The 25,201-nt window shown below is 41.2% G+C and overlaps 1 protein-coding gene across 1 annotated transcript in view; it reads right to left on the bottom strand.

Moving 5' to 3' along the window:
• KDM3B (lysine demethylase 3B) overlaps nt 1–25,201 on the bottom strand; it is a 70,322-nt gene that overhangs the window by 6,639 nt on the left and 38,482 nt on the right. Inside the window, exons 12-20 of the mRNA XM_086470795.1 lie at nt 23,183–23,290; nt 19,651–19,778; nt 18,723–19,002; nt 17,481–17,737; nt 14,116–14,382; nt 7,597–7,768; nt 4,417–4,507; nt 4,201–4,331; nt 797–916 (exon numbers count right to left, since the gene is read on the bottom strand). Coding sequence (XP_086326921.1) covers nt 797–916; nt 4,201–4,331; nt 4,417–4,507; nt 7,597–7,768; nt 14,116–14,382; nt 17,481–17,737; nt 18,723–19,002; nt 19,651–19,778; nt 23,183–23,290 — 1,554 coding nt within the window. The remainder of the gene's footprint in view (nt 1–796; nt 917–4,200; nt 4,332–4,416; nt 4,508–7,596; nt 7,769–14,115; nt 14,383–17,480; nt 17,738–18,722; nt 19,003–19,650; nt 19,779–23,182; nt 23,291–25,201) is intronic.

Genomic DNA, 25,201 nt, shown 5'->3' with positions numbered 1-25,201 from the left:
TACAAGAAGGCTGGGGAGGGACTTTTTACAAGGGCCTGCAGTGACAGGACAAGGGGTCATGGTTGGAAGCTGGGACAGGGCAGGTTTAGACTAGATACAAGGAAGAAGTTCTTCACCTGAGGGTGGTGAGACACTGCCACAGGTTGCCTAAGGAAGTTGTGGATGCTCCATCCCTGGCAGTGTTCAAGACCAGGTTGGATGGAGCCTTGAGCAACCTGGTCTAGTGGGAAGTGTCCCTGCCATGGCAGGGGGGCTGGAACTAAATGATCTCTGAGGTCCCTTCCAACCCAAACCATTCTGTGATTCTACGATATGATTACAAAGCTTCTGATTTTTGACATACAGAAGGAGAAGCATTTTGAGCTGCTAAATCCACTTGTACTGCTACTGCAACTGCTGCATCATATAGTGCCCTTTCTAAGCACATCAAGCTTCATCTTAACAAAATTCAGGAAACGTGTCAGTTGACAGCTAATCACAAAGCTCAGTCATGAATTCAAACTGAACTAACTATAATTATTCAAATACAAGGAGAAGAAAGAGTAACTTACCACCCTTTCTCCTCCTTTCTTCAGGGATATATCTGATTTCTAGCAAAACTCTACTGCTTCCACAGTTAGGAACCAATAAGCATCACTGCACTTTTAAATATGTGCTGCAGATGTAGCAAACTGCCTTGTATATTTGGCCTATATATCATAGATATGACAAGCTTAAACAACAAAAGGAACCGTCTTCTTTCTCTCTCACACAATTGATTTTTAATGGACAGAGAACAGCTTTCCTTAAACATTACCATCATCATGGGTCCCTTCCCCAATAGGAATTCCAACGTAGACCATGACATTAACTGCATCAGACACATCCAAGTGCAGGTTTGTGGTACCAACTCGTCTGTCTTCTGCAGTGATTAAGCCTATAATAGAGTGTAAAACAAAATCAAGTTCTGCTTAAGCTCTTATAGAAATAACCTGCCTGAAAGATCTTTCTAGAATGCTAACATTACACATCAATGAGAGCAGAAACCAATGTAAAAGGGTAGCTGAAGTCTTCACGTCATGCTCACGTCATAAGTAAAGTTTACTGCTAACTAGTATTTTTATTCTACAGGAAATACAAGCAGCAAATATAGTTCATCCAAGCTATGAGAAAACAAGCATTTTAAAAACAAAGCCTGAACTTGTACTTTACATTTTTGTCTCTCTGAGGGACACTTATACAATCTGTAGTAGGGAATTTGTCTTTCAAAATACAAAGTTAGTAGTCATTCCTTGGCACTGTTTTCCTTTGCTTGGTGGTACAAGAGAAACCCTGACTGCTCTAAGTGCCATTAGCATCATACTGTGTGCAGCAAGCCCTTAGTGGGTTACAAGTATAAGCCTCCAGCACTTTGTTATTTTCTCATACTCAGCTATAAAATCCACAGTTGAATTCACAGCAGTTATTGTCCAACTCATCATTAACTATTCAGATTACAATTGAGTAAGGAAAAATACCTGCAGACTCTCAAGTGCTTATACCTTTACACATTGGATGATCTTACACCTCTCAAGTGTCTATGAATAATGGAGAAAGATACTTCAAATGTTTCCTGCTTAATTCTTTCACTTTCTCATAAAACACATTCGTCTCTCTTCCTCTGACCCTTCAACAACACTCTGTCTCTACTTTTGCTTTACCACTTCCTCTAGCAATTAACAATGGGGGGGGAAAAAGATTAAAAGAATCTTTCTATCAGCAAACACTAACATAAGTATGACCACAAGATTATTGATTGTATTTTAGTATCATCATCATATTTATCTCTTTTCTGTTTAAAATATAAGCTTCTGGGGACAGGACCTATCATAATAGTACCTATCGTAACAGACCAGAAACAGTAGCTAATTTGGACAGTTCATAATATGAACTTTAAGAAAGCACAACTGAAATACAAACATGGATAAACATAATATAGATATTCAAAAAACCAGGCCTGACAAATTCACAAAAGATAGGTTAATGATTGATCTCAAGTAAGGGCCCTTACAACCTCCACCTCAAAACTGTACTTTGCCTGATGCAGCAAGAATATAATTAAGAAGTGTCAATCTTTTCTTAATTATTTACTAGTGGTCTAAGACACACAGAGTATGCTGGGAAATACAAATACAACATCAATGGCAAGTCATGTTAAACAGTTCAGGTATTCATACATAAATATTGGTCAATATTTAAGGTCCTTTACACAACAAAACCTGTTGAAGGGAATAAGATTTCTTCATAGTTAACTTCTGTAAACGGTCCTTTTATTTATGTAACTGAATATCACTTTAAGAATCAAGCTTCAGTCTCAATTTTTCTCTCTTACTGCTTTAAAATGCTAAGCACATGACTTTGCCTCACTATTGAGAACTTTTTCCCACCATATACTCAGAAAGCAAACCAAATTTTTACAACCAAAATAGACTAGAAAAGTTACTCTTATTTACCATAAACAGAATGACTGTTTTTTGTATCTAGATCCACCCTTTAATTTGACTGTAAAGCAGCTAAGAGCAAAAAGATACAAACTGGTTTTGAAGACAGACTTAGCTAAATTTTTTCTTTTAACTTGAAGGTAAAAAAAGTGAATACTTTCTCTTTTCGGACCGAGACCTATACATCTAAGAATGATCAATCAGTAGAGGGTTATGTTCTTTCCTAAAAAAAAAAAAAAAAAAAAAAAACCAACACTCCTGTCACAAACACTGATACAAAGGAAAAGAAAACTCCGAGATTTAAGATAAATTTAACAAAATTAATCCATTCCTTCCATTGCTAGCAACTAGCAATACACAAAGACAAGTCAGCCATCACTGATTACCTTGCTCCTTGCTGCACTCATATATATAGTGCTTGATTACATTATAAGCTTTTTAGTGTACAGTTGTTTTCACTCAGCTTACATGTCAAGCAGTACACAAAACAAAACACTGAACACCGTTAAATACTGAATAAGCTCAGTTTGCCTAAGTTCGAACCCCTACTTTTTTTTTCTCCAGACTCATATTTGGGATGTCATACTGCTCAGAACACTCAAACTCCACAAACACTTTCTCAGAACTGCAATATGTTGCTTTACAGCTTAAGTCTAATCAACATGTGGTTACTAAGCTAAAACATTTTTTAAAAGAGATGAAGCAAATGAAAAATCTTCAAGTCCTCAGGTGAGTTATTACTGTAGGTATATCGGTAATTGGAATGCAAAACCTTAATAAACCTCTGCATCTCTGTTTCATTGACATTCAAAGAAAACTACCAAAGTTATACTAGGGTAAGTCTGCTTTCACATACTTGCTTTGCAAGACAGCTGCAGCTTTTTCCTTATCAGTATCACTTGACATTTTTTAGCATATACAAAGAGCAACTACTTTTAAGTGTTATTTACCCTACTCTAAAGTTGCAAAATGTACCTCCATATGATGCAATGTACCTCCTAAGCACGTCATTTAAAAGTCTCCTGGAATTTTAGTAATCATTTGTTTTAAATTAAAAGTCTCCAAAACCTGCTTGGCCACGACCTCAAAGTCAGCACATTCAGGAACTGATCAAGTTGATAAGTTATTAATTAATTGCTCATATATTCTCCACACTTCGCTATATTGACAATAATTTGAAAGTTTAATGCTTCACAGGCCCATGCAGGGTATGTGTTCAGACAAAGGTTTCCTCCATTTGTATGCTATTTACCTACTATATAATTACAGTCTTAAGAGGACAAACCCATGCCATTCAGGTAGCTGAACATGGTGACAGTTTTGTCTCGCCATGTTGTCTGTGTCAGACACAGCTTAAGAAAATTACAACCCTGGTAGAAAACATGAACACACAGATCAAAGCACCCAGAAACTGGCTGATTTTCCTCTCAAATGTATCAATTGGTCTCAAAAAAATACCAACTTCTCTTTGAACCCTGTATTGGTATTATATGTATTAAATAATAATTGTTTGCAAACTTAACTTATCCAAGTGCATCTCTTGGAAACCACAAGGCAAAAAAGGGCACATCTGACAGAGGACTAGCATAGGAATAGATCACAGAACTAATTAAAAAAAACCAACAGTGTGCTCAAAGATAAGCAGTGCGTTTTAATTAATGCCACAGCCTTGCATATGCCCTAATAAAGAGTATAATAGAGAGTCGCAAAAATCAACATCTGCAGAACTATTCTCACATACCATAGGCATTGTACATTTTGGGACCCAAGTCTGGACGGACAAAGTAGCTTGGCAGCCTAGAAGCCAAATTCAGTCTGCCATCCCTCTTGGTATATTCAGGAAGAGGAAGATTTTCCATCAAGTCTTCAAACCTAGAGAGCAAAGAGAACAAAGGCATATTTTCCTCCTGTAGTGCCTACAGCAGTCCTGCAGGCATTGGTGCTAAGGTTTACTTACCTTGTAGGCATCATATCTCTAAAATCCTCCCCTGGAGGCCAGTCCTTTAACTTTAGTACCATTGGCTGACCATCCTCAGACCTGAGCCGTTCTGCAAGAAACAAATTAAGATTTCTTTGTGTAATATCTTTTTACCGCAGCCCATTATCTTGTTTGAGCTGTGAGTCTTTTGTACCAAGACCTCTTATACTGTACAACAAAATGGATCCTGATTTTACTTTGCGCTTCCAAGCAAGCAACAGTTTAACAATTGTATGTCTACATATAATCTCATTTCCTACAGTAAAAGTTTGACAGATCTTGCATAGCTGCTAAGTTTTAGAATAGCTTTTGATTCAACTTTGAAAACAAGCTTTTCCAAAGCATTCTGCCTTACTACTTTTACCGAAGTCTAAAAGGAGTTTTATCTTTCATTTCAAGAGGAGTGATGCTTCTATAAAGTTAAAGTCATTGGTTCATGCTCTAAAATCAACCCTAACCTCAGTATAAAACAAGAGACCACGGTACACCACACTCAAAAAAGCTAAATGGCAGGTGGTTACTGAGGAAGACAGCCTTTAGGGTTTTTTATTCTTTATTGCTAGAGGCACTCAAATTAACAGGGTGCCAAATTCAAACATTAGTATGCAAGTCCTGACTGGTAAGACAGAAAGCTGACAGTACAGAAAGATGACATTACCTACGCAACAGTGCATGTGCGATATGACAGCACTGACCACATCAACTGCTGCTTTGCCTCAGATGTTACAATGGCTAGGAGAGTATAACTAGAAGTGGTATGTGGAGCAGCTTAGAACACTCAGCACAACATTTAAGCGAGAAACAAAGTTCACTCTTCTACCAGATTCTTCACAACTCTACATGAAGCCATCAGTTGGAAAACAGGGTGTACTGCAGTCTAACACTTTCACATCCCCTTTTCCCCAGAAAGTACCATCTTTCACCACTTCCTACCTTACCAAGGATCGGTATTCAAACAAAAAGCAACTGATCTTACCCAGACCAGGTAGAGCTGCTGACAGCACCAAAAGGGAAAGCATATCTAAGAAACTAGGACTTGGAGACCTGTGCATCACATCTGCATTATAGATCAACAGGCTAACAGAAGACAGCCTTATTTTGCAAGATAAAAACCGACTTATTTTAAATTAAAAGGAATTAAGAACTGCAGACTTGTAAACCAAAGTGACTGATTTAAAGAAAACAAATTCTGATGAGCTACAGATTTTAGAGAGGAAAGTGAACTGAAAAGCTCAGGGACTTGAAAGACATTTCAGAACTTCCCGTATTCAAGATTTTGAACTCATCAAGGATCTTCGTTCCAAACAAGAAAGTCATAGGAAGGCTATTCAGAAAGGACAGAGTGAAGAGCTACCTGGAGGAAAACATACGGATCTGACAAATGACATTAAACTGGACAAAACCCAGGACACATCTGATGACCAAAGAAAAGCAGGTCTAAGAAGGATCAAAACTAAAGTTAGACCTGCCAAAAGTCCACTTAGAATTCAAATATATTAAAAGTAAGCAGTACAATATTAAAATTAACTAGAATTAAGGATCATACAGAGTAATTAAGGGATTATCTCAATACCACCTCAAATTCAGTGGCTGTTCTACATCTCTTTAACAACTTAATGTGAGGCGGGGGGAGGTGGAACCAGCCACGTATTTGAGAAATCTAAAACTCATAAAATGCAGAGAAGTAAAGAGTCATTATGTAGTTTGCAAACAGTTTTCATGTGAGTTAGTGTGTGAAATCTCTGGACTAGCAGCAAATAATACTCTTCTAAAACAACGATTGCACATGGCTGAAAAACACTAAATAAAATGTATTTAAAAGAAACTAGCAAAAGTGATCAGGTTTTCCAACCTAGATCACTAACATTTCTCACATAAAGTGTGGTAAAGGCATTGTCTGAAAGAAAGGCAGCAGCTGGTTTTGCTGAAAGGAGCGTATCTGTCTGGAGACAAACTACAAATAATATTTCTCAAAGATACCTTGACCCATTCAAATGTACTATTTTCATGAATGACCCAAGCACAAAAGTGAAGAGTTTGTGAAGTTTCCCAATGACCACTAATACACAGAAAGACCATACTGTTCTATCCTAGAAAGGCCATTTATTTCTGAGTCATAACAGAAACAGTATGAAATTTAACAGTCCAAAATACAAGACACTGTACTTGGAACCATATAAAAACAAGTCAAAACTTGGGAGCTCTTTGATTGGACAATGAGTAGGGAAGGAAATATTTTGGTCTACAAACCTATCCTTTTGTTTGCTGTTGAACAAACATCCCATTAAGTCATCCAACAGCTCACCACTTCTGCTACATGCACATAGCAATAGATGCAGAAAACGTTTTATACACAACACTAAAATCAGTAACATTGCAATGAACTGTTACAACTCCAACATCTGTAAATATAAGACCACTCTGATCTAGATATATACAATCTAAAATAGAGCACTCTGCTTTTCAGAAGCTCTTTAATCTTACCAGTTATATCCCCAGGAATTTTAACTGGTTAGCTGCTGCATCCACACTTGACAGGAGGTTTTCTCAAAGAACTCAAGCATTAAGTAATGCGTTAACACACGAGATACACATACAGCATTGCTATTCATTATACATATAAACTTGTATTTGTACTTGCAGACGTTCTACTATAAAATAATTTGCAACGTCAAGTTCACTTAGTTGATGTAATCCACCAAGTCTGAATTTTAGCACCAAAAGCCTCAGTCTGCTTTAGCTCTGCAGGTTCCCTTCAGTTTTACAATAGAAGTTGAGGTTGGAAGGGGAGTACGGGTAGTCAAATTACTTACTGTCTTAATAATGGTAACTAATGATTAATTTCACTGAGGAAAGTTAAAAAAAAAAAAGTCATTTCCCACTAAATGGATCATCTTTTGACACATGAAAGTAACACACAACAACACGCTGTAGGACAGATGAAGCTTTCTTGGGCAGCCCTGCCCTAATCTTCACCAATAAAGTATTTTCTAGGGTGTGCTTCATCTAAGGAGCAATGTCTTCTTTGACTGAGACTGATAGCTATTTGGATTTTTTTTTTTAGTTATTATTTTTTTGAGAAAATAGGTGGAAAAGGAGGAGTTGAAGGTAATAAGACAGACTGCTCAGTTAAACTAGTCAGCCATAGTTATTACTTACTAGATATTATCTCAAAGCCATCCCAGAAGTCACGCACTTTCACGTCTGAAATTATGGCACAGTTCCTGCAGTTCACCAAATCTACATCTTGATCTCCAAATTCCAGGCTGAAAGCTTCTGGTTTCCAAAGCTCTGACTTCAACTTCTTATGGACACCAGATACCAGCACGGGCTGAGAATACAAAGATGAATGCTTACTCCACCATAACCAAATTTCTTAAGACATGCAGCCAAACTTTCTTAAGAGCTGAGACTCCTGGCTACCATCATACAAAAGACACCACAAATCTATTTTCATCCATGTCTGTTTTTTTTTGCATCAAAAAAATAACCAGAGTCAAAGCAAACTTCAGTTCCAGGCCATGTGCAGTTGCCTTAGAAGTGGTATGGTATTAGACTTACTAAAGCAAGTGTATTAGGTCTACATGGCAAGGTGTTGGCAGCAGGGATGGGCTCTGCAAGATCAGGCTGGGAGCTGCTCTGTGCTGGACACAGACGGTTCCACCTGGCTCCAACAGACCCATTGCTGGCCAAAGCTGAGCCCATAATTGAAGGTGGTGGGGCCTTTGTGATAATAAGAAAGGGTAAAACATGCTCCACAGCTGCTGTGGAGAAGGGGTGGGCAGGGAAGGGAGGCAGTGGGGGGAAGGAAGTGAGAGAAACAACTCTGCAGACACCAAGGTCAGTGAAGGCAGAGCGGTAGGAGGTGCTCCAGAGACTCCTTTGCAGCCCACGGAAGAGACCATGTTGAAAGCAGGTTGCGCCCCTGCAGCCTGGGCAGGACCACAGTGGAGCACATACCCACACTGCAGCAAAGGGAGATGCCCTAAAGGAAGCTACAGCCCATGGAGAGCCCACACTGGAGCAGGTTCCTGGCAGGCACTGTAGCCCTTGGAGAGAACCCCACGCAGGAGCAAGTTTTCTGGCAGAAGATGTGGCCCATTGGGGACCCACACTGGAGCAGTCTATTCCTGAAGGACTGCAGCCCACAGAGATGGCCCATGCTGGAGCAGTTTGTGAAGGATGGTATCCTGCAGGAGAGACTCCACACTGGAGCAGGGGAAAAGTATGAGGAGGAAGGAGCTACAGAGATGAAGTGTTATGAACTGACCACAACCCCCATTATTCTCCATCCCCCCTGTGCTGCTCCGGGGGGCAAGGAGGTAGAAGCGTCAGGGACAAAGGAGTAAAGTTGAGCCTTTCAGAAGAAGGAAGAGTGGGTGGGGTTAAGGTTTTCTTCCCACATTGTCTTTGTTCACTGCTATCCTACTGTATTTTTAATTGGCAATAAATTAAATTACTTTTTCGCAAGTTGAATCTGTTTTGCCCATGCCAGCAATCACTAAGAGATCTCCCTGTCTATCTTGACCCACAAACTTTTCCACCTTATCTTCTCTCCCTGTCCTGTTGAGAAGGGGGAGAGAGAGCAGCTCGGGAGGGGTCTGGCAGCCAGGCAAGGTCAATCCACCTGTGGAAGAACAGCAGGTGCTGAGTCCCACCACTGATTTTAAGCACAAATGCAACTACCACTAGAAACAGCATTTGTAGTAAAGCCTTCTCATATGGAATCTTCATAATCTGAATTTTTTAACTATTTAGCTCATTCTTTATGTATAATCACAGACCATCAGTAATACCCTAGTACAAAACTGAGTAGCAGAAGAGTGGCTGTTCACTTGCAAAAGGGATTTTAAGATGTTCAGGCTAACCATGTAGAGATTTGAGTGGTGTCTCTCCACACACGCTCAAGGCACTTGCTAAACCAACAGTACTAGGAAGATACGCCAGACAATCCTCCCAACGCTGGCCAAGACCTTGCCAGTTCCTCTCATCCTGCAATCTCTAGAGAAAGTTACAAGACTTGAGAAAAAAGGAAAGAGGGTATGAAGTGAACTTGCGCATGGACTAACCACCTGAAGAACTCTAAGTATAGTAACTGCTACCTATGTTTAAATGACAGTTCACATGCCTATGAAAGTTTGAATCAATTCCAAGCTGTGCCCTATACATTAACAATGATCTGAAGGTGGATCTTGAGTTTATTCACACGAAGAGCTCAGTACAACCCTAGGGAGCACAGATGCCCCTAGATGTTCTAGTAGCATCAGCATGTTAGGCAAAGACACCTGCAGAGCTATAGCTCTTCTCAGGATCTTGAGCCAAACCCCACCATCTGCAGCCAAAGCTGCCCCTTACCTTCACATCAACCTTGTGCATAAGCATGTGGTTCAGCAGAGCACCCTTCCCTACTTGGCTCCTTGATCAGTTGTGTCAGGACACTGTCGTCAATGCACTCCAGAAGACTTCAGGAGTGCTTGTGAACTGTTGTGTTGTTCCTCCAGCAGACATCAGGATGGCCGCATGAGGCCCAGGAAATGTGAACATAGGGCTTCCTCCAGTTGTCTGAAGAAGGCCTTATCACTTTTTCTTGATCAGGTGGTCTGTAGCAGATACTTGCCAAAACCTCGCCCATGTTAGTCTGCTCACTAATCCTGGCTCATAAACTCTCAAATGGCTCATCACCTGTTCCTACGCAGTTTCATGCATTCCAGCCGCTCCCTCACATAAACAGCAATGCTCCCTTCTCACCTTCCTGGCCTATCATTCCTGAACTATCTTTCCTGAACAGTCTGTACCTTTCCCTTGCCATACTACATTTGCATGAGCTATCCCACCACTCCTCCATCATACCAATGAGATTGTGGCCATGCAACTGCACACTAATTCCTCCTGTTTGTTCCTTGTGCTGTATGCATTAGCACACAGGCACTTCAGAAAGACACCTAGTCATGCTGATTTCCTAGAAACAGTATGAGAGCTGTTGTCACAATACTGTGATGTACATAGTTCCTTACTTAGGCACTTACACTTGAGGTGGACATCTTCAATCCCTGTTTTCTTGAGTAAGAGATTTCTCCTGTTCACATCACCTCACATTGCTTGCTTGCCAACCCAATCAACTAATTCCTTTCTTGATCACTGCTCACCCTCTCTTATTGTTCCTGGCTTACAGCTCTCCTAATCTGGCTGGCCAGCCTGTTGGCAAAGATGCTTTTGCCTCACTTAGATCCCATCTCTTCCAAGCAGCCCTTACTCCTCAAAGGGGTTCCATGACCGCAAAACCCAAAACAGTGTTGTTGAAACCAGCTGCGCAAACTAAGAGTTCACAAGCAGGATCGGTCCACCTCTCTACCCCTCACCGGCAGGGTTAAGAAAACCACCTGGGCTTCATGGCCTTGACCACTACTCCCAGAGCCATACAGTCACTCTTGATACTGTCCAGGTCTCCCTGGTAGTATTGTTCATGCCAATACAGAAGAGCAGCAGTGGGTAAATGCCTGAGGGTCACACAAACTTTGGTAGTCTTTCCACTATGTCCCCAATGTAAGGCCCAGAGAAGCAGCAAACCTCCCTAAGATGACAGAGCAGATACACTTATCTCAAGTTTAAATCTATCCCCTGATCCCAGCAGGAACTGTAACATTAAAGCAATGGAAAGGTTTTAATTGTCTTTTCCAAAAAAACCCCAGGAATCATGGATGAGGAAGAAAATAACAGTACCTTTCACAGGACGGGTGGAAACTGCTGCCAGGTAGACTAAGCTAGGCTTCTTCAGTCCAGGAAAATAATGTCAGATTTTGATCCCTGCTGTATTCACTTGACCACTTAAACATAACAATTAAGAAAAAAAAAATAGATCTACTTAACCTTGTAGAACTCTTCCAGCTATTAAGCAGAGAATTTCTCATGGAAGAAAGAAAATGTTCTCTCTAGTGACAAACACAGCTAGGGTTGCAAGACAAAATGATAGTGGACTTCGCTGGTAAACATTCCCTACCTAATCTGTTCTCAGACCACAGGGAGAAAACAAATAAAGCCTCCAACACCACCCCAAGACTTCAGTATCTCAAAAGATAAAGCCTAGCATGAAAATTCAGAGAAGAACAGATTGCTATGGGATGAGAATCCTTATAGTATCCCCATATGAGCAAAAACCATGTTCAGGGGAACACAATGCTCTTGAAGAACAGCCTCAGAAAGAAATAATCCTACAGTCTCCCAGCCAATTCTGGGATAAGACACAGACTAACTTATTCCTGACAATTTCCAAGACAAAGGAGTTGAAAAATGTTGCTCTTTCTGCACAACACTAAGTGTGATTTGTTATCCAAACAGTAAGGAAAAGAATTTTCTCTTTTAACGATTTGGGATGCTACCATGGCTAAGATCTTCACATGTCCAGTGTGCATTTATTGTGCTGGGGAGAATAGCTAAAGGTTTTTTTCCAACTATCCTTTTCCAGCCCAGAAAATGGGAAAGGGAAGATGATTTGGGGGATAGTGGTGAAATAAATGTGCTTTGATTTCACATTTAAAGGTGCAGCTGGGATGTACAGGAGGATGTCAGCCAAGGGAGAACTGTGACAGAGCTGAGTTTGTTGAATCTCTGCTTGAAGAAATTCCATTTAGAATAGCCTTGTCGAGACAGCGACGCCTGCCTTGTCACCTGCTCTCTCTTGTGCAGGAATGAGAGAGATTCAATTAGATTGCTTTCCACATTTCATCAGGAAACTCAAGTAAGTGCAACATCACTGGAGAATTCTTGAATGAGCAAAGGACTCGCTCAGTTGCTATACAAGGGGTCCTCTGAATGATAAAATCATCCAAAAGCATCAATAGCAGATCTTGGGGCAAAGCCTAAAACAGAGGATCACAAATAGTACATGAGCGTGACAGTTATAGCCACAGCCTCACAGTGTGCACCAACTTGTACAGTGATACACACTGCAAGCCACACATCTGACTGAAGACGGGTAATCACGTCTCTAAACTCCATAAGGAGTCTCTCAGGATTCATTAACAGTCAAGAACCCCACGACCATGTGCAGCATCTTGCATCTGGTGATTAACCAGCCTCATTTGCAGCGATACTGGTAAGCACAGCTTTTGTAAGCATTCCCAAAGTATTTAGGAACCTCCTTAGTGCTGTTTGCTGACAGAGAGGGTTGAGATTAACAGAGCATACTGACCAGAAACTGAGGAGCTCTTTGCCAAGTCAGGCAGATGACTGACACCATAGAGTGCACAAGAATGATCTGAAATCCTCCACAAGTCAGAAAGATGCCACAGGTTCAAAAAAACCAACCCGTGCACTCCAAAAAAGTCAAGACAAGAAGATAACTGCAATTCGGAGGAAAGCTGGCAAGCTAAGTTTCTAGTCAGACAAGCAAGAGCGTGCTGCACAGTAGCCTCTTCCACCTGTAAGGAGCTGCTAGGGGGGTCAGAAACAGAACTGGTAACTCTGTCGTTGGTGGTGCCACAGTGGTCTTCTCCACAGTTCTCATGGCTACATGCTAGTTATGCTTGTGCCCAGGGGACCCAGAGAACATGCAGTCCCATGGCATACGCTAAACTTAACTGAAAAGTACTCTGCTTCTGGCAGGAATGGACCCTGAGTGCCAAAAGAGGAACGCAGCCTGATCTGTTCCTCCACCACAGCTCAGCAGTCCGTGTGTCATGCAAGCAACCACAAATAAGCACGGAATGCAAGGGCCAAGAGCACTAGCACAGTAACAACATAACAGTTGACAACAACGACTTCTCCAGAAAACATGATGAGGGACGTAACTGTCTAGCACAAATGGTCTCGATTCTGAGTAGTCACTGAAAGTAACTGTGTCAGAGGTAGCTGCAGAACCAAGTGCCAAGAACACAGTTTGAACACTGGTGGACATTGTGTTCCATTACAGCTATAGGTACACTTCCTCTGCAGCAGCAGCTACTCAACCATTCTCAAAGATTCACCTTGTCTGACCAGGCCAATCTTACTGACTCTCTGGAGAAGACTGAAGCTGTAGCACTACAGATTGAGATCTGAAGTGGCTATGCTGGCAGCAGGTTTGAGGTCTAGTCTCTTGACTGAAGGCCTAACCAGTGGATCACCCGTCAGACAATCCAGAAGAGTGCTCAATACATGAGATGCTGAGTTCGAAACAATACTTGGGTTCACATAGGCTGTATGCTCAAGATCAGACACCGCATCAAGTACACCCAAAATGTCAGGAGAAATTAAGCAGCAATTACTGCATGCAGCACTTTTATTCTTTTACATGCTGCAGCTGGAAGAAATGGACCTTGCCCTGAGGCCATAAAGCATCAAGTATGGGGTAGATGCTATGATGCATGCAGGAAATCATAGTGGATTCACTACTGGGCTGTAGTAGAGCAGGTTCAGTACAAACTACACCACAACTAAAAAGGCTGTCACAGCAAACACCCTCATACTGGTAAGCTGAGAAAAGCTTAATGGGCAAGAGCACATGGGCTTAAGTCAGTACAGCACGAAGTGGAGAGAGCCACTGCGTGCCCTGTTTATAGGGCTACAGTTGAAATCTTCATTCATAATATTCACTCAGGAGCAACTGACCAAAATTTGAATGGAGCTGTCAATAACCAAGGTACAGGCTAAAATTTCAGGACACTTATAAGCATCAAGGGTTGGCTATTTGTCATCACCCACCTGGCCTTGTTTCCAGCACTCTCTGAAGATCTTCCAGTTGTTTTTGTTGCTAGGATCGTGAAGGCAAAGGAGTCTACCATCACACAGCCAAGAGTGGGAAGTGTGTGGATCCAGTACATTTAGGCCCATTACCATTTCCTTCACCTCTCTCTGTGTGTCAGCTAAATTACTAGCTCGTTTTGCAGCATCGGACGTCTTCTTATTTTCCACCACAGAAGCAATGATATGGTCTAAGAAGTTAGGCAGGCTGGCTTTACCTTTGGCCCCCTAGAAGATGTAGATCCAGAGGTAAGTTTAGTCTTGCAACAGCATACATATTAATGAATATCTGCTCTCATTCAGATTTTAGTCACAGACACCTTGCTATCACAAAAAAAAAGCGCAACAGTAAACAAATCCACTCAGACACAGGCATGTATTCAGCAAGAACAGAAACAGCTATGGCTCTGTTTTATAATAGTAAAACTTAAAATAACCTGCTACAGGCTATCTAGAAAAATATTACAGCAAACAATCATTGAACAGAAAACTTAAGTGATCTAAACACTACCACTTTAATGATAAAAATGGTTCCTATTTTTCTTAACTTCATTAATACCTCTACTTCCTCATTTTCATCATTCCATTACTAAGAAAGTAAATTCAACCCTGGCACAGGTAAGTTGACAAATATGGGAACATTAAGTAAACACTGACAGAGGGGAGAAAGTGCTTCCTGTATATACAATGTTAAACCACTAGTAGACAGCGTCTCTAGTTGTGGCATCTATGCTCCTCAAGGGATGTTTAAAACTCCTCAAGGCATGTTTAGAATTTGCAAGAGACAGCGACAATCTTAAATTGTGTTCTTAACTTAAAAAAAAAAGCACCTGCCTATAGACACTGCCTATAGCAAGATACTCAAGACACTAAATATATTCCATATATTCAACAGAAGATAAACACTAACTGGATCATTATTCGCAAGACATCTGTGGGAGGGGTCAGGGGTGCGGCAGATTTCTGGCAGCAAAGAGCTTCTCCTTCTAGCCAGCCCCTTACCCACCCCGCCCCTCCCCCAAAAAACCCAAACCAAAAAACCCCAAACCAAACGAAAAAACCAAAACCACCACAGGGACCAGAAGCTGAGTGAACAGTTAACAGTAAAAAACTGTCACTGGAACAATTTTGCCATCTTCTTTAAAGCTCAAGTTCAACAGACAGAAAACTTACCGTATGCAGAGCTATCGATGTAAAACATAACACTACTCATAACTGAAAATATTCATTCAGTAAAAAATATTAATGGAATTATAGAAGAGTGGAGGTCAGAAGGAAGACCTAGAGATCATTTGGTATAACTTTCTGTTAAAATCAGGTTAAGTTACCCTGGGCTGTGTCAAGCCAGGGAAGGAGACTATATCACTTCTCTGGGCAGCCTATTCCACTGCTTGAATGTAAAGTGAGAATTTTTTCCTATATCCAGATAGAACTTCCCCTGAAGCAACTTGTGTCCACTGCCTCTTGCCCTGTTACCATGCATCCTTGTGAAAGGAGTACCTCCATATTGTCTACAACTACCTTTTAGATATGATAAGATCGATCAGATCCCCAAAGCATTCTCTTCTCTAGGATGAAGAGAACCAGTTGCTCCAACCTTTCTTCATGTGTCAAGCTCTCCAACACTTTAATCATTCTTCATGGCCCTCCACTGGACCCCTTACAATTTTTCAGTATCATTCTTCAACTGGGGAGACCAAAACTGGGAACAGTGTTCCAGGTGTGGCCTAACAAATGCTGAGTGGAATAATCAGGTTCCTTGACATGCTCCACCTGCATGCCTCCTCATGCAGCACAGAACATTTGCCTTTGCAGCTGCAAGGGCACAACACTGACTCATGCTCAGCCTGCTGTCCTCCTGGACCCTGGCCTCCTTTCAGAAGAGCTATACCCTGACAGCCTGTACGGCTGCTTGGCATTCGATTAGTTTTTGTACTTGGGTAAGACAGGCTGTAGGACTAGCTTGTAACATCATCCGCTTATGACGGTCTTAAAAATGTACCTTTACGCTGACTCTCTAAGGCCATGAAATAGACAACATGCAGTTTAACTATTACAGTCGATGCTAACTACTCTTCACAACAGAACATCAGTGCTCCAGAAACACCAAGATTATTCTCTTCATGAGCAGCAGGCTATTATTTGTTTCAATTTGACCAACACAACCGTTGTTTCTCAGGTATGTTTTGTTCATGTACATTCTATATGAAGCACCCAGGCATTCAAGTGAGGGGTTGAACCAGAGATGCCCACAAATTCTTTCAAATCTAAATTAAGTCTGTGAAGACCAGAAGTCAAGAAAGTGAAACGAGACATTATACAATAGATCTGATTCAACGTGGTGAGAATGCAGAGAGTTGCAGGAACAGGGATACAAATTAAGACAGGCCCTCTCAAGCCTTGAAGGACTAACTTGCTTTAAAATAAGTCACCACAATTTCTTCGCCTGTACTCAATGATAATAGGGGGCAGGGGATGGAAGTATGATTAGACTCACTTTCCTGTAGCAGCGACATATTTTCCCATACAGTTCCCTCTAACAAAAAAAACCCAACATGAACTATTATTATAATTCCATCCTTGCAGCCTGACACAGAGGGAAAAAAATTCTTCTACAAGACAAGCCATTTCATCAGCTTCCTCATTCCATCTACCTAGGCTTTTGGAGAAAGTATTTTCCAAGAGCAGCTAAACCTTGGTAAGTTCCACAGAACCCATCCTTCTCTTAACCTAAATGATTTTAACCATTTCAAATATCATTGACTTGTTCAGGGTTTTGTTTTGTTTTGTGGGTTTTGGGTTTTTTTTTTTTTTAAGGTTATTTGCTCCAAAATGGAATAAAGAGAAACAAAGTATCCTTATTCCGGAGTAAGCATCCAGAAACAGCAAACACACCTTAAATTCATATTCTGTCTTAAATGCCTTTCCAGTATACTTAAGGTTTTTTTAAAGGAACTGGTTTGCTCACAGGTCTTTCTTTTTTTCTGTAGTATGCTCTTGCAATATTTTTGAAGATGAGGAATTTGAAGTGGGCTTTTATAGGGATGCTGATTATCAATTAAACCATGTAAAGGCTGTATTTAACTCACCTTCTTGGTCTCTTGCAAGGAATAGCTTCTCCACAGCAGTAGTAAACCAAACCACAAACTAACAATTAGCATCAAAATTCTCTACAACTTTGTGGGGTGGTGAGTTTTCATGAGATACTGCATTTGTTTCAACATTTAAGAATAAGACACTATCAAAACATTTAGATGAAAACTGTTAGATCATCATGAAATTCTTCCCTAGAACAGGTATTGTTGAAAGAATACAAAATTATTTACCGTAGAAGCTGCAGAAAAGACCGGAGGAAAGGGGACTCCCGTGTCTAATGGGACCTGAGGAAGCTTTCCTGGCCCTGTGTGTAGCAGATCTCTGAGGCTGGAGCCTTCAGCTTTGTTGCTAGATGTCACTGGGCCCAACAAGAGGCTATTGAACAGCTTTGGAGTTAGTGGGGAAACCTTTGTACTGGAGTTGAAGGAATCCAATCCAAAGGGTGAATGAGATTCTTTATTAAGCACTGACCTCAGTGATCCTGATTCTGCAAGATAAATATCAACATTGGAGAAGAAAAAAAAAAAACGTTTAAATGATCACAAGTTCTCTGAAACTATTTGCTCTTGCATTAAATAGGATATTTACAGAATCTTGTGGTAAAGCTAAATTATCACTGCAAGAGTGAATGAGTCACCTCAAAGAGAATCAAAGACATCATATACTTCAGATAGATTTTACCCTTCGTATGCCATTAAGGTTTCAAATAGCACAGTTGGTCATATCTGAAAGTGTTCGATACATATGAAACCACAACTTTGCAACAGACTCAATTAAACAATTCCTTGACCTTATGAATTAATGTTTCAATATGAAATACTTCAAGGTTTAACTGTAGTCAAAACATTACAGTGACTAAGCCCTACAAAACTAGTAAAAGTGTCATGAACATTTAACAGTGACATATACAGTAGTTCCTGCTAGACATACGGACAGGAATAAATACTGTGTTAGTCATGGTACTCCTGACAACTGGGAGGTGTATTCTGTAAACAGTTATTTCATATTGAGAATCACACTCAGACTACTGAATATTAAAGAAGTTCTTAGCTTTCATCTGACCCTCCAAGTGGACTCTACTCTCTCAATTCTTTGGAAATGCATTCTTCACATAGCACACAAAACAGCTTTACTTCAATAGTAATAAACTGACAAAGCTGAATCTGAAATTAATTACTATCATTTTATATCAGGATACCAACTGCCTATTACTTAGAAAATAAATACAATAACTAGCACTGAAATAAACTGGGAGTGACAAGACAGTATTTTATCTTCAGCTTAATCATCATCTTTCCAGCTTTGCATATTTCTAAGCCTGTAAAATAAAACTGGTTCTAAGAGGCAAAAGAAGAAAAGTGACCATGTTCTTTTCTATATAGGGCTAGGCACTCCCATGAAGAATAGCAACCAAGCAGCACATTATAATTTATCTTTTAATTCCTACCCCAGAGGGCATGTCTTCTGCTCACCTTTAGTTTCTTCTTTTGCTTTTTGCGTTGCTAAATCTGCAAGCCAGTGTAAGGCTGATGATGGAGCTGTTTCTGGACAGAGCGGCCTGTTGGTCTTTATTTCACCAGTGTTACTGGTTGGTAAGGTCTCTGCTTTTGCAGATTCTTCTATGCTACTATCAGTTGCTTCAGATTTTGGAACAGTGTCCACTTCTAATTGCCCCACTCCTGCTGGCCCTGCTTCAGTGGAAAAGGTGCTCTCATTTCCAGAGACTGATGCACTAGGATTTACAGCTGGAAGCTAAAACAAAGATATAAACAGCAGCTAAATGTCGAATAAAGGGAAAAGTTCAACTTGGGAGACATTTTAGTTATCCAGCGCATTGGGTTTTCTTTGTTGCTTTTGGTTTTTTGTTTGTTTGCTTTAAGCACACAGTAGAGTTCCTTCATGTTTATGTAGCAGCAGAGTACAGGAGCTTCTTCTCCATGTATGTCAGACCTTGCACTGTGATGCGAATTCTTACCACGTCTTCTTTCAACACAGGCCAGGCTTGCGCCCTTTTTTTTTTTTTTTTTTTTTTAAACAGAAGGACTTCCTGGGTGAACAGTAACAGAACTGCTCCAGATTCAGCATAACATTCAGGAACCATAAAAAAATAAATGCACATGTTGCAAGCTATTCATAGTGGTTTGTTTTAAGATACAGCATCAACCCTACCCAATTTCTACATAAGAGTATTAGCCCAAATATCCACTTGATAAGTAACAGTTGCAGCACACATCCCTGAAAAATGTCACAGAAGATTTTTATTGAACTAAACCACTCAGAATATATAGAGAGAAAATAAAAGTTTGTGTTTCACAATAGATTAGCCTAAAGGATCTAATGTTTTAACAAATCTTAAAAATGTTATGTCAAACAAGGTAATTTCAGCCTCAAATTACATACCTGTGATATTCCATTAGTGACAGCTGGTCTCAACACCGATTTGTTCTGACGGTTAATACAGGGACAATTGGCTTTAATACCCCATTTGCCTCGTGCTGCGTGAACCATGTCTCCAATATTGTAAAGTGCTGGAAATAAACATTAAAATCTTTAATATCACATGTAAAGAAATCTAAAACCAAGGCCTTAACTATAATATATATTCAGAGAGGTGTGGTTTGTGGCTTTTTGTTTATGTTTTTTTTTGTTTGGTTGGTTTGGGGTTTTTTTAGTACTACCGCTAAGTATCTTTGAGATCACACGCTATAACAAGACACTTATCTCTGCATAGTGTGGAGAACTGTGGTAACACTAGCTTTGTGATGTCACTGAGAGGCTGTCAAGCCTGGCAAATCCTACAGATTATCATCTGCTACTACTACTCCATATAGGGTCCAATGATTCTGCAAATCAGGCAACTTCAAACCATCAAAAAAGACTGTATATCCCTTGACGCAATGTTAAAAAGATCTGGAGGACAGGTGGTGTTCTCCTCTACCTTCCCAATAAGAGGAAGGAGGTAACAAATTGAAAAGGTAAATGCCTGGCTACACAGCTAGTGCCGTGCTCGTGATTTTGGCTTCTATCATCATGAATCTACCTCTGAGAAGCCAGGTCTCCTGGGAGCTGATGGGATTCACCTGCCTAAGTGGGGCGAGCAAGTCTCTGCCAACAAGTTGGCCAGACTTCTATGGAGAGCTTTAAACTAGATTTAGTGGGGGAAGTGGATGGAGATTTGAGCAACAGAAGAGACACAGGTGCTGCTGATGTATTAGGAAGCAACAGAGAGACACCCATGAAATGCCTCAAAAGAATTCAGGCATGTTCCTCTCAACAGGTGACAAGGTTGATAGTCCAGCTGAAGTGCCTCTATATACCAATGCATGCAGCATGGGTAACAAGCAGGAGGAGCTGGAAGTCACTGTGCAACTAGAAAGCTAGGATCTAATCACTATCACTGAAACCTAGTACGACAAATCGCACAACTGGAGCACTGTGAGGCAGTTGCTCTATATAAAAGAATGGATTGACTGCATAGAGCTGTCTTTGAAAAATAGTGATGAACAGGTTGAGAGCTTGTGGGTAAAAATTAGGGGCCAAGCCACAACAGAAACATCACTGTGGGTGTTTACTACATGCCACTTGATCAAGGGGAGCCTGCTGACAAAGTGTTCTTACTTCATCTACAGGAAGCATCATGCTCACAGGTTCTGCTCCTGATGGGTAAATTTAGTTACCTTGACACCTGCTGGAAAAGCAGCACATCAAGGTATAAGCAGTCAAGGAGACTTTTGGAGCGCATTGAAGATAATTCCTAATCCAGGAGACAGGCCACCTGACCACACGAGAAGTGTTACTGGACCTGTTGCTCACCAACATGGAAGAACTAATCAGACATGTCAAGACTGGCAGCAGCCTGGGCTGCAGTGATCGCGGCCTGGTGGAATTCACAGTCTTGAGGGATATGGGCCAGACAAAGAGTAGAGTCAGGATGCTCAATTTTAGGAGAGCAAACTTTCAGTTAAGGAATTAGTGTATGGGATCCCCTGGGAAACTGCCCTCTGGGACAAAGTTGCTGAACAGAGGTTGCAGCTCTTTAAGAACATTTTTATTAAGAGTGCAAGAGTTCTCAATCCCCATGTGTTAAAAAAAAAAAAATCAAGCAAGGAAGGCAGGAGAATGGCACGGGTCAGTAAGGACCTCCTGGTCAAACTAAAATGTAAGAAGGAAATGCACAGGCAGTAGAACCAGGGACAGATATCCTGGGAAGAATATCGCTGCCTGTAGGTGTAGGGATGGGATCAGGAAAGCCAAGGCACAGCTGGAGCTGCATTTGGCAAAGGTTTCAAAGAATAGTAAGGGCTTTGACATGTATGTTGGCCAGAAAAGGAAGAATAAAGTAAACGTACACACACACTCTCACTCCATTAAATAAGACAGGAGAGCTGGTGACAGCTGACATGGAGAAAGCTGAGGTACTCAATTCTTTTTTTCCCTTCAGTCTTCAATGGTATTCTCTGTTACCACCTCTCTCAAGCCCCTGAACCCCAAGCCAGGGACTGGGCGAACAAAGTTCCTCCCATTGTAGGAAAATCATGTATTATCTCAAGTTGAAAGGGACTCGTAACAGTCATGACCAAGTCCAACTTCCTGCTCCTCACAGGACCAGCTAAAACTAAACCCTATGACTAAGAGCATCGTCCAGATGCTCCTTGAGCTCTGACAGGCTTGGTGCCGTGACCACTTCCCTGGGAAGCCTGTCCCAGTGGCCGCCCTCTCAGTAAAGAGCCTTTTCCTGGTGTCCGATCTGAACTTCCCCTGATACAGCTTCATTCCATTTCCTCGGGTCCTACTGCTGCCCCCCTTGGGGAAGTTTTAGACTCCGATGAGGTCACCCTTCAGCCTTCTCTTCTCCAAGCTGAACAAACTAAGTGACCTCAGACGCTCCTTGTAAGTCCTGCCCTCAAGGTTCTTCACCATCTCGGTCACCCTCCTCTGGACGCACTCTAATAGTTTGACGTCCTCCTTGTATTAAGGCACCCAACACTGCACACAGTTCTTGAGGCGGGGCTGCATCAGTGTCACGTTCAAGATTGCCTGAGGAACCAGAACATACACAAGTCCATGGGACCTGACAAGATGCATCACAGAGTCCTGAGGCAATCGGCTGATACAGTTGCCATGTCACTCTCAGTCATATTTGAAAAAAGTCATGGCAAGACAGGCAAACTCTCATGACTGGAAAAAGGAAACATCCCACCTATTTTTAAAAAGGGTAAAAAGGAGGACCCTGGGAACTACCGACCAGTCAGCCTCACCACAGTGCCCAGTAAGATCATGGAGCAGATCATCCTGGAAGACATGTGGAAATACATGGAAGACAGGGAGGTGATCAGAAACAGGCAACACAGCTTCACCAAGGGCAAATCGGGCCTGATAAACCTAGTGGCCTTCAAGGGAGTGACTGCATCATCGTCAAGGGAAGAACAACGGATGTCATCTACCTAGAGTTCTGCAAGGCCTTCAATACAGTCCCCCCCAACATTCTTGCTGCTAAATTTGAGAGATATGGGTTTAACAGACTGGCTATTGAATGGACAAGGAACTGGCTGACTGGCTGCATCCAAAGAGTTACGGTCAATGGCTCTACGTCCAAGTGGAAATCAGTAACAGTGACCATTCATCTTCCCTCATCCCCAACTGAAAAGAAGATCTGTCATGCAAATTAACCAAATTTACTGATATGACTAAAACCAGCTGAGCACAAGAAGCCACAGCTAGTCTCAGCAGGGTGTTCACTTCAAACCCACAGCTTCATCTTACTTGGGCTACCTTCCCTTCAGCCTTTCCACTGTAGCAAGTGGAAGTCTCCTCTAAATCCATGCTAGAAAAGGTATTGGCTAGAACACCAACCATCTTAGTATTTTGTCCACTTGCTTGCTCAGAATTGAGACAAAATTTGGATTTTTTTCTTTCAGGTTTCAAGCATTACCTGTACCAGGAATGATCTGTGTTGGCATAAGATTCTCTGGTTCATGAGACTGACCCTTTGCACACTTCAGCCATGAGAAGACTTCCTCGTCACCAATCTCCTCTGTCTCTGGAATAAAGACACAAAAAGAGTAAAATTTTGTACAAAAGCCACTGAAACTTTATAATACAGAATATTTCTGCATCGATATTGTTTCTTTAGGCTCTTTACAGTGCAGGAGATTAACCTAAAAAAATCTTAGCTTCTAGCCTCAATTTTAAAATATCATACTCTTGTTCTCATTATGCTTTCCTAAGTTACAGAGGAATTCTGTGTTTTCTTGTCATCATCTCCCAAGGTTTTTCAACAAAAAGTATCTGCAGATCAGGTCCAGGAAGAGGAAACTAAGCTCTCCTGTCAGTATATCTACTTAAAAAGCTAACAAGTAGCAAAATAAGAGTTTGAAAAATAGTCTGACAAATTTAGAATTCTTCACATTTTAAACCAAGTTGGGCCTACAAATATGTAGCTGCACAAACTGCATGCCATCCTCTTCCTTTAAAAAGGAAGGTGGGAGGGGAAGTGAGTCGAGGAGAATATGAGAAGGGTCGCATAAAATTTAATTTCAGGGCCCTTTAGGCCTGGAACCTGCATAGGTTGTTTCTAAAGCACAAAGTTCAGAAGCTTCTTCAGACAAGTAATTGTATTTAAGTAACACTTCGGTTCTACATCTTGGCCCATTCCAAAATTTCAGACTTGATTAATAAACTGTAATTACAATCTGTTTTCAGGAAAATATCATAAGCAATATGCACGTGCACACACACACACACACACTATCATTTGACATTGTAAACTATCAATCTTTTCAATGCTGACCCTCCTCTGTACAACAATGAGTAAAAACTCGTAAGCCCAGGACATCTCTTAATTTTCACCTGGCATGAGTAAGGTTAACATATTTATTTCCTTGATGCAAGACGAAAAGCGGTTAAGAGACTATTGCCCTTGAATCATGGACATCTTTATACCACATTCTGTCAGTATATTCAGTCCCAAATGCTTTTTCCAAACATGTACAGTGCCAGATACAAGAAAGCCTATTCTACTTACTTTCAACTATTTCTACTGCACCCTGGTTAACCACATCTTAAAAAAAAATCATGCTCTCTTCTGGTGTATTCTGGCAGTTGTTTCATAGGCGTCATTGTTGTACTGGGTCTGGCTGGGATGGAGTTAATTTCACTCATAGCAGCTCGTGTGGTGCTGTGTTTTAGACTTGTGACCAAAACAATGCTGATAACACACTAACATTTTAGCTATGGCTGAATAGTGTTTGCACAGTGCCCAGGTCTGCCTACCCCCCTGCACTGAACAGAGGCTGGGACGGAACACCATCAGGCAGATGACCCAAACCAAGCAAAGGGATGTTCCATGTCATGCAATGTCACACGCAGCACTGAAAACAGAGAGGAGGCAGTTTAAGGGTGCTAGCCATCTTCTGCCTGGGAAACTGCTGGGCAATGGTCTACCTGTGGGAGGTGGTGAGTGATTGCCTTTGCATCACTTGCTTTGTTATTTTTTTTCTTTTTTCTCTTTTTCTATTTCTCCTTTGCTATTAAACAATTTTTATCTTGACCCCCAAGTCTTCCTCCTGTTACTCTTCCTTTCCTCCTTCCCCAGTCCCAGTGCCATGGAGGAGCGAGCAAGTGCCTGCATGGTGCTTAGCTGCCTACTGGGGTGAACCTACAACGATGAGAGAAAAATAGGTGACTTTTTATCTATTTTTAAAAACCCACTGCTTTTATAACTCAGTGTTCTCTGGCACCTTTATCATAATGAATAGACAGCAGTACTCACACTTAGTAACCTCCGGTATTTTGTACATCTGCTCCATATAATAATGTAACTGTCTAACCAAATAGATAACTCACAGGTACCTAAGGAAATGAAGAATGGAACAGCAGCATATGACAGTACTGCCAAAGTTCCAAACCTCCAGCCTCCCAAGCTGATACTCACTAACTCTCCCACAAAACC

The sequence above is a fragment of the Leptosomus discolor genome, chromosome 10 (genome assembly GCF_034619465.1).
Source record: "Leptosomus discolor isolate bLepDis1 chromosome 10, bLepDis1.hap2, whole genome shotgun sequence".
Lineage (NCBI taxonomy): Eukaryota > Metazoa > Chordata > Aves > Leptosomiformes > Leptosomidae > Leptosomus > Leptosomus discolor.
This window is presented reverse-complemented; position numbering and strand designations above follow the sequence as displayed.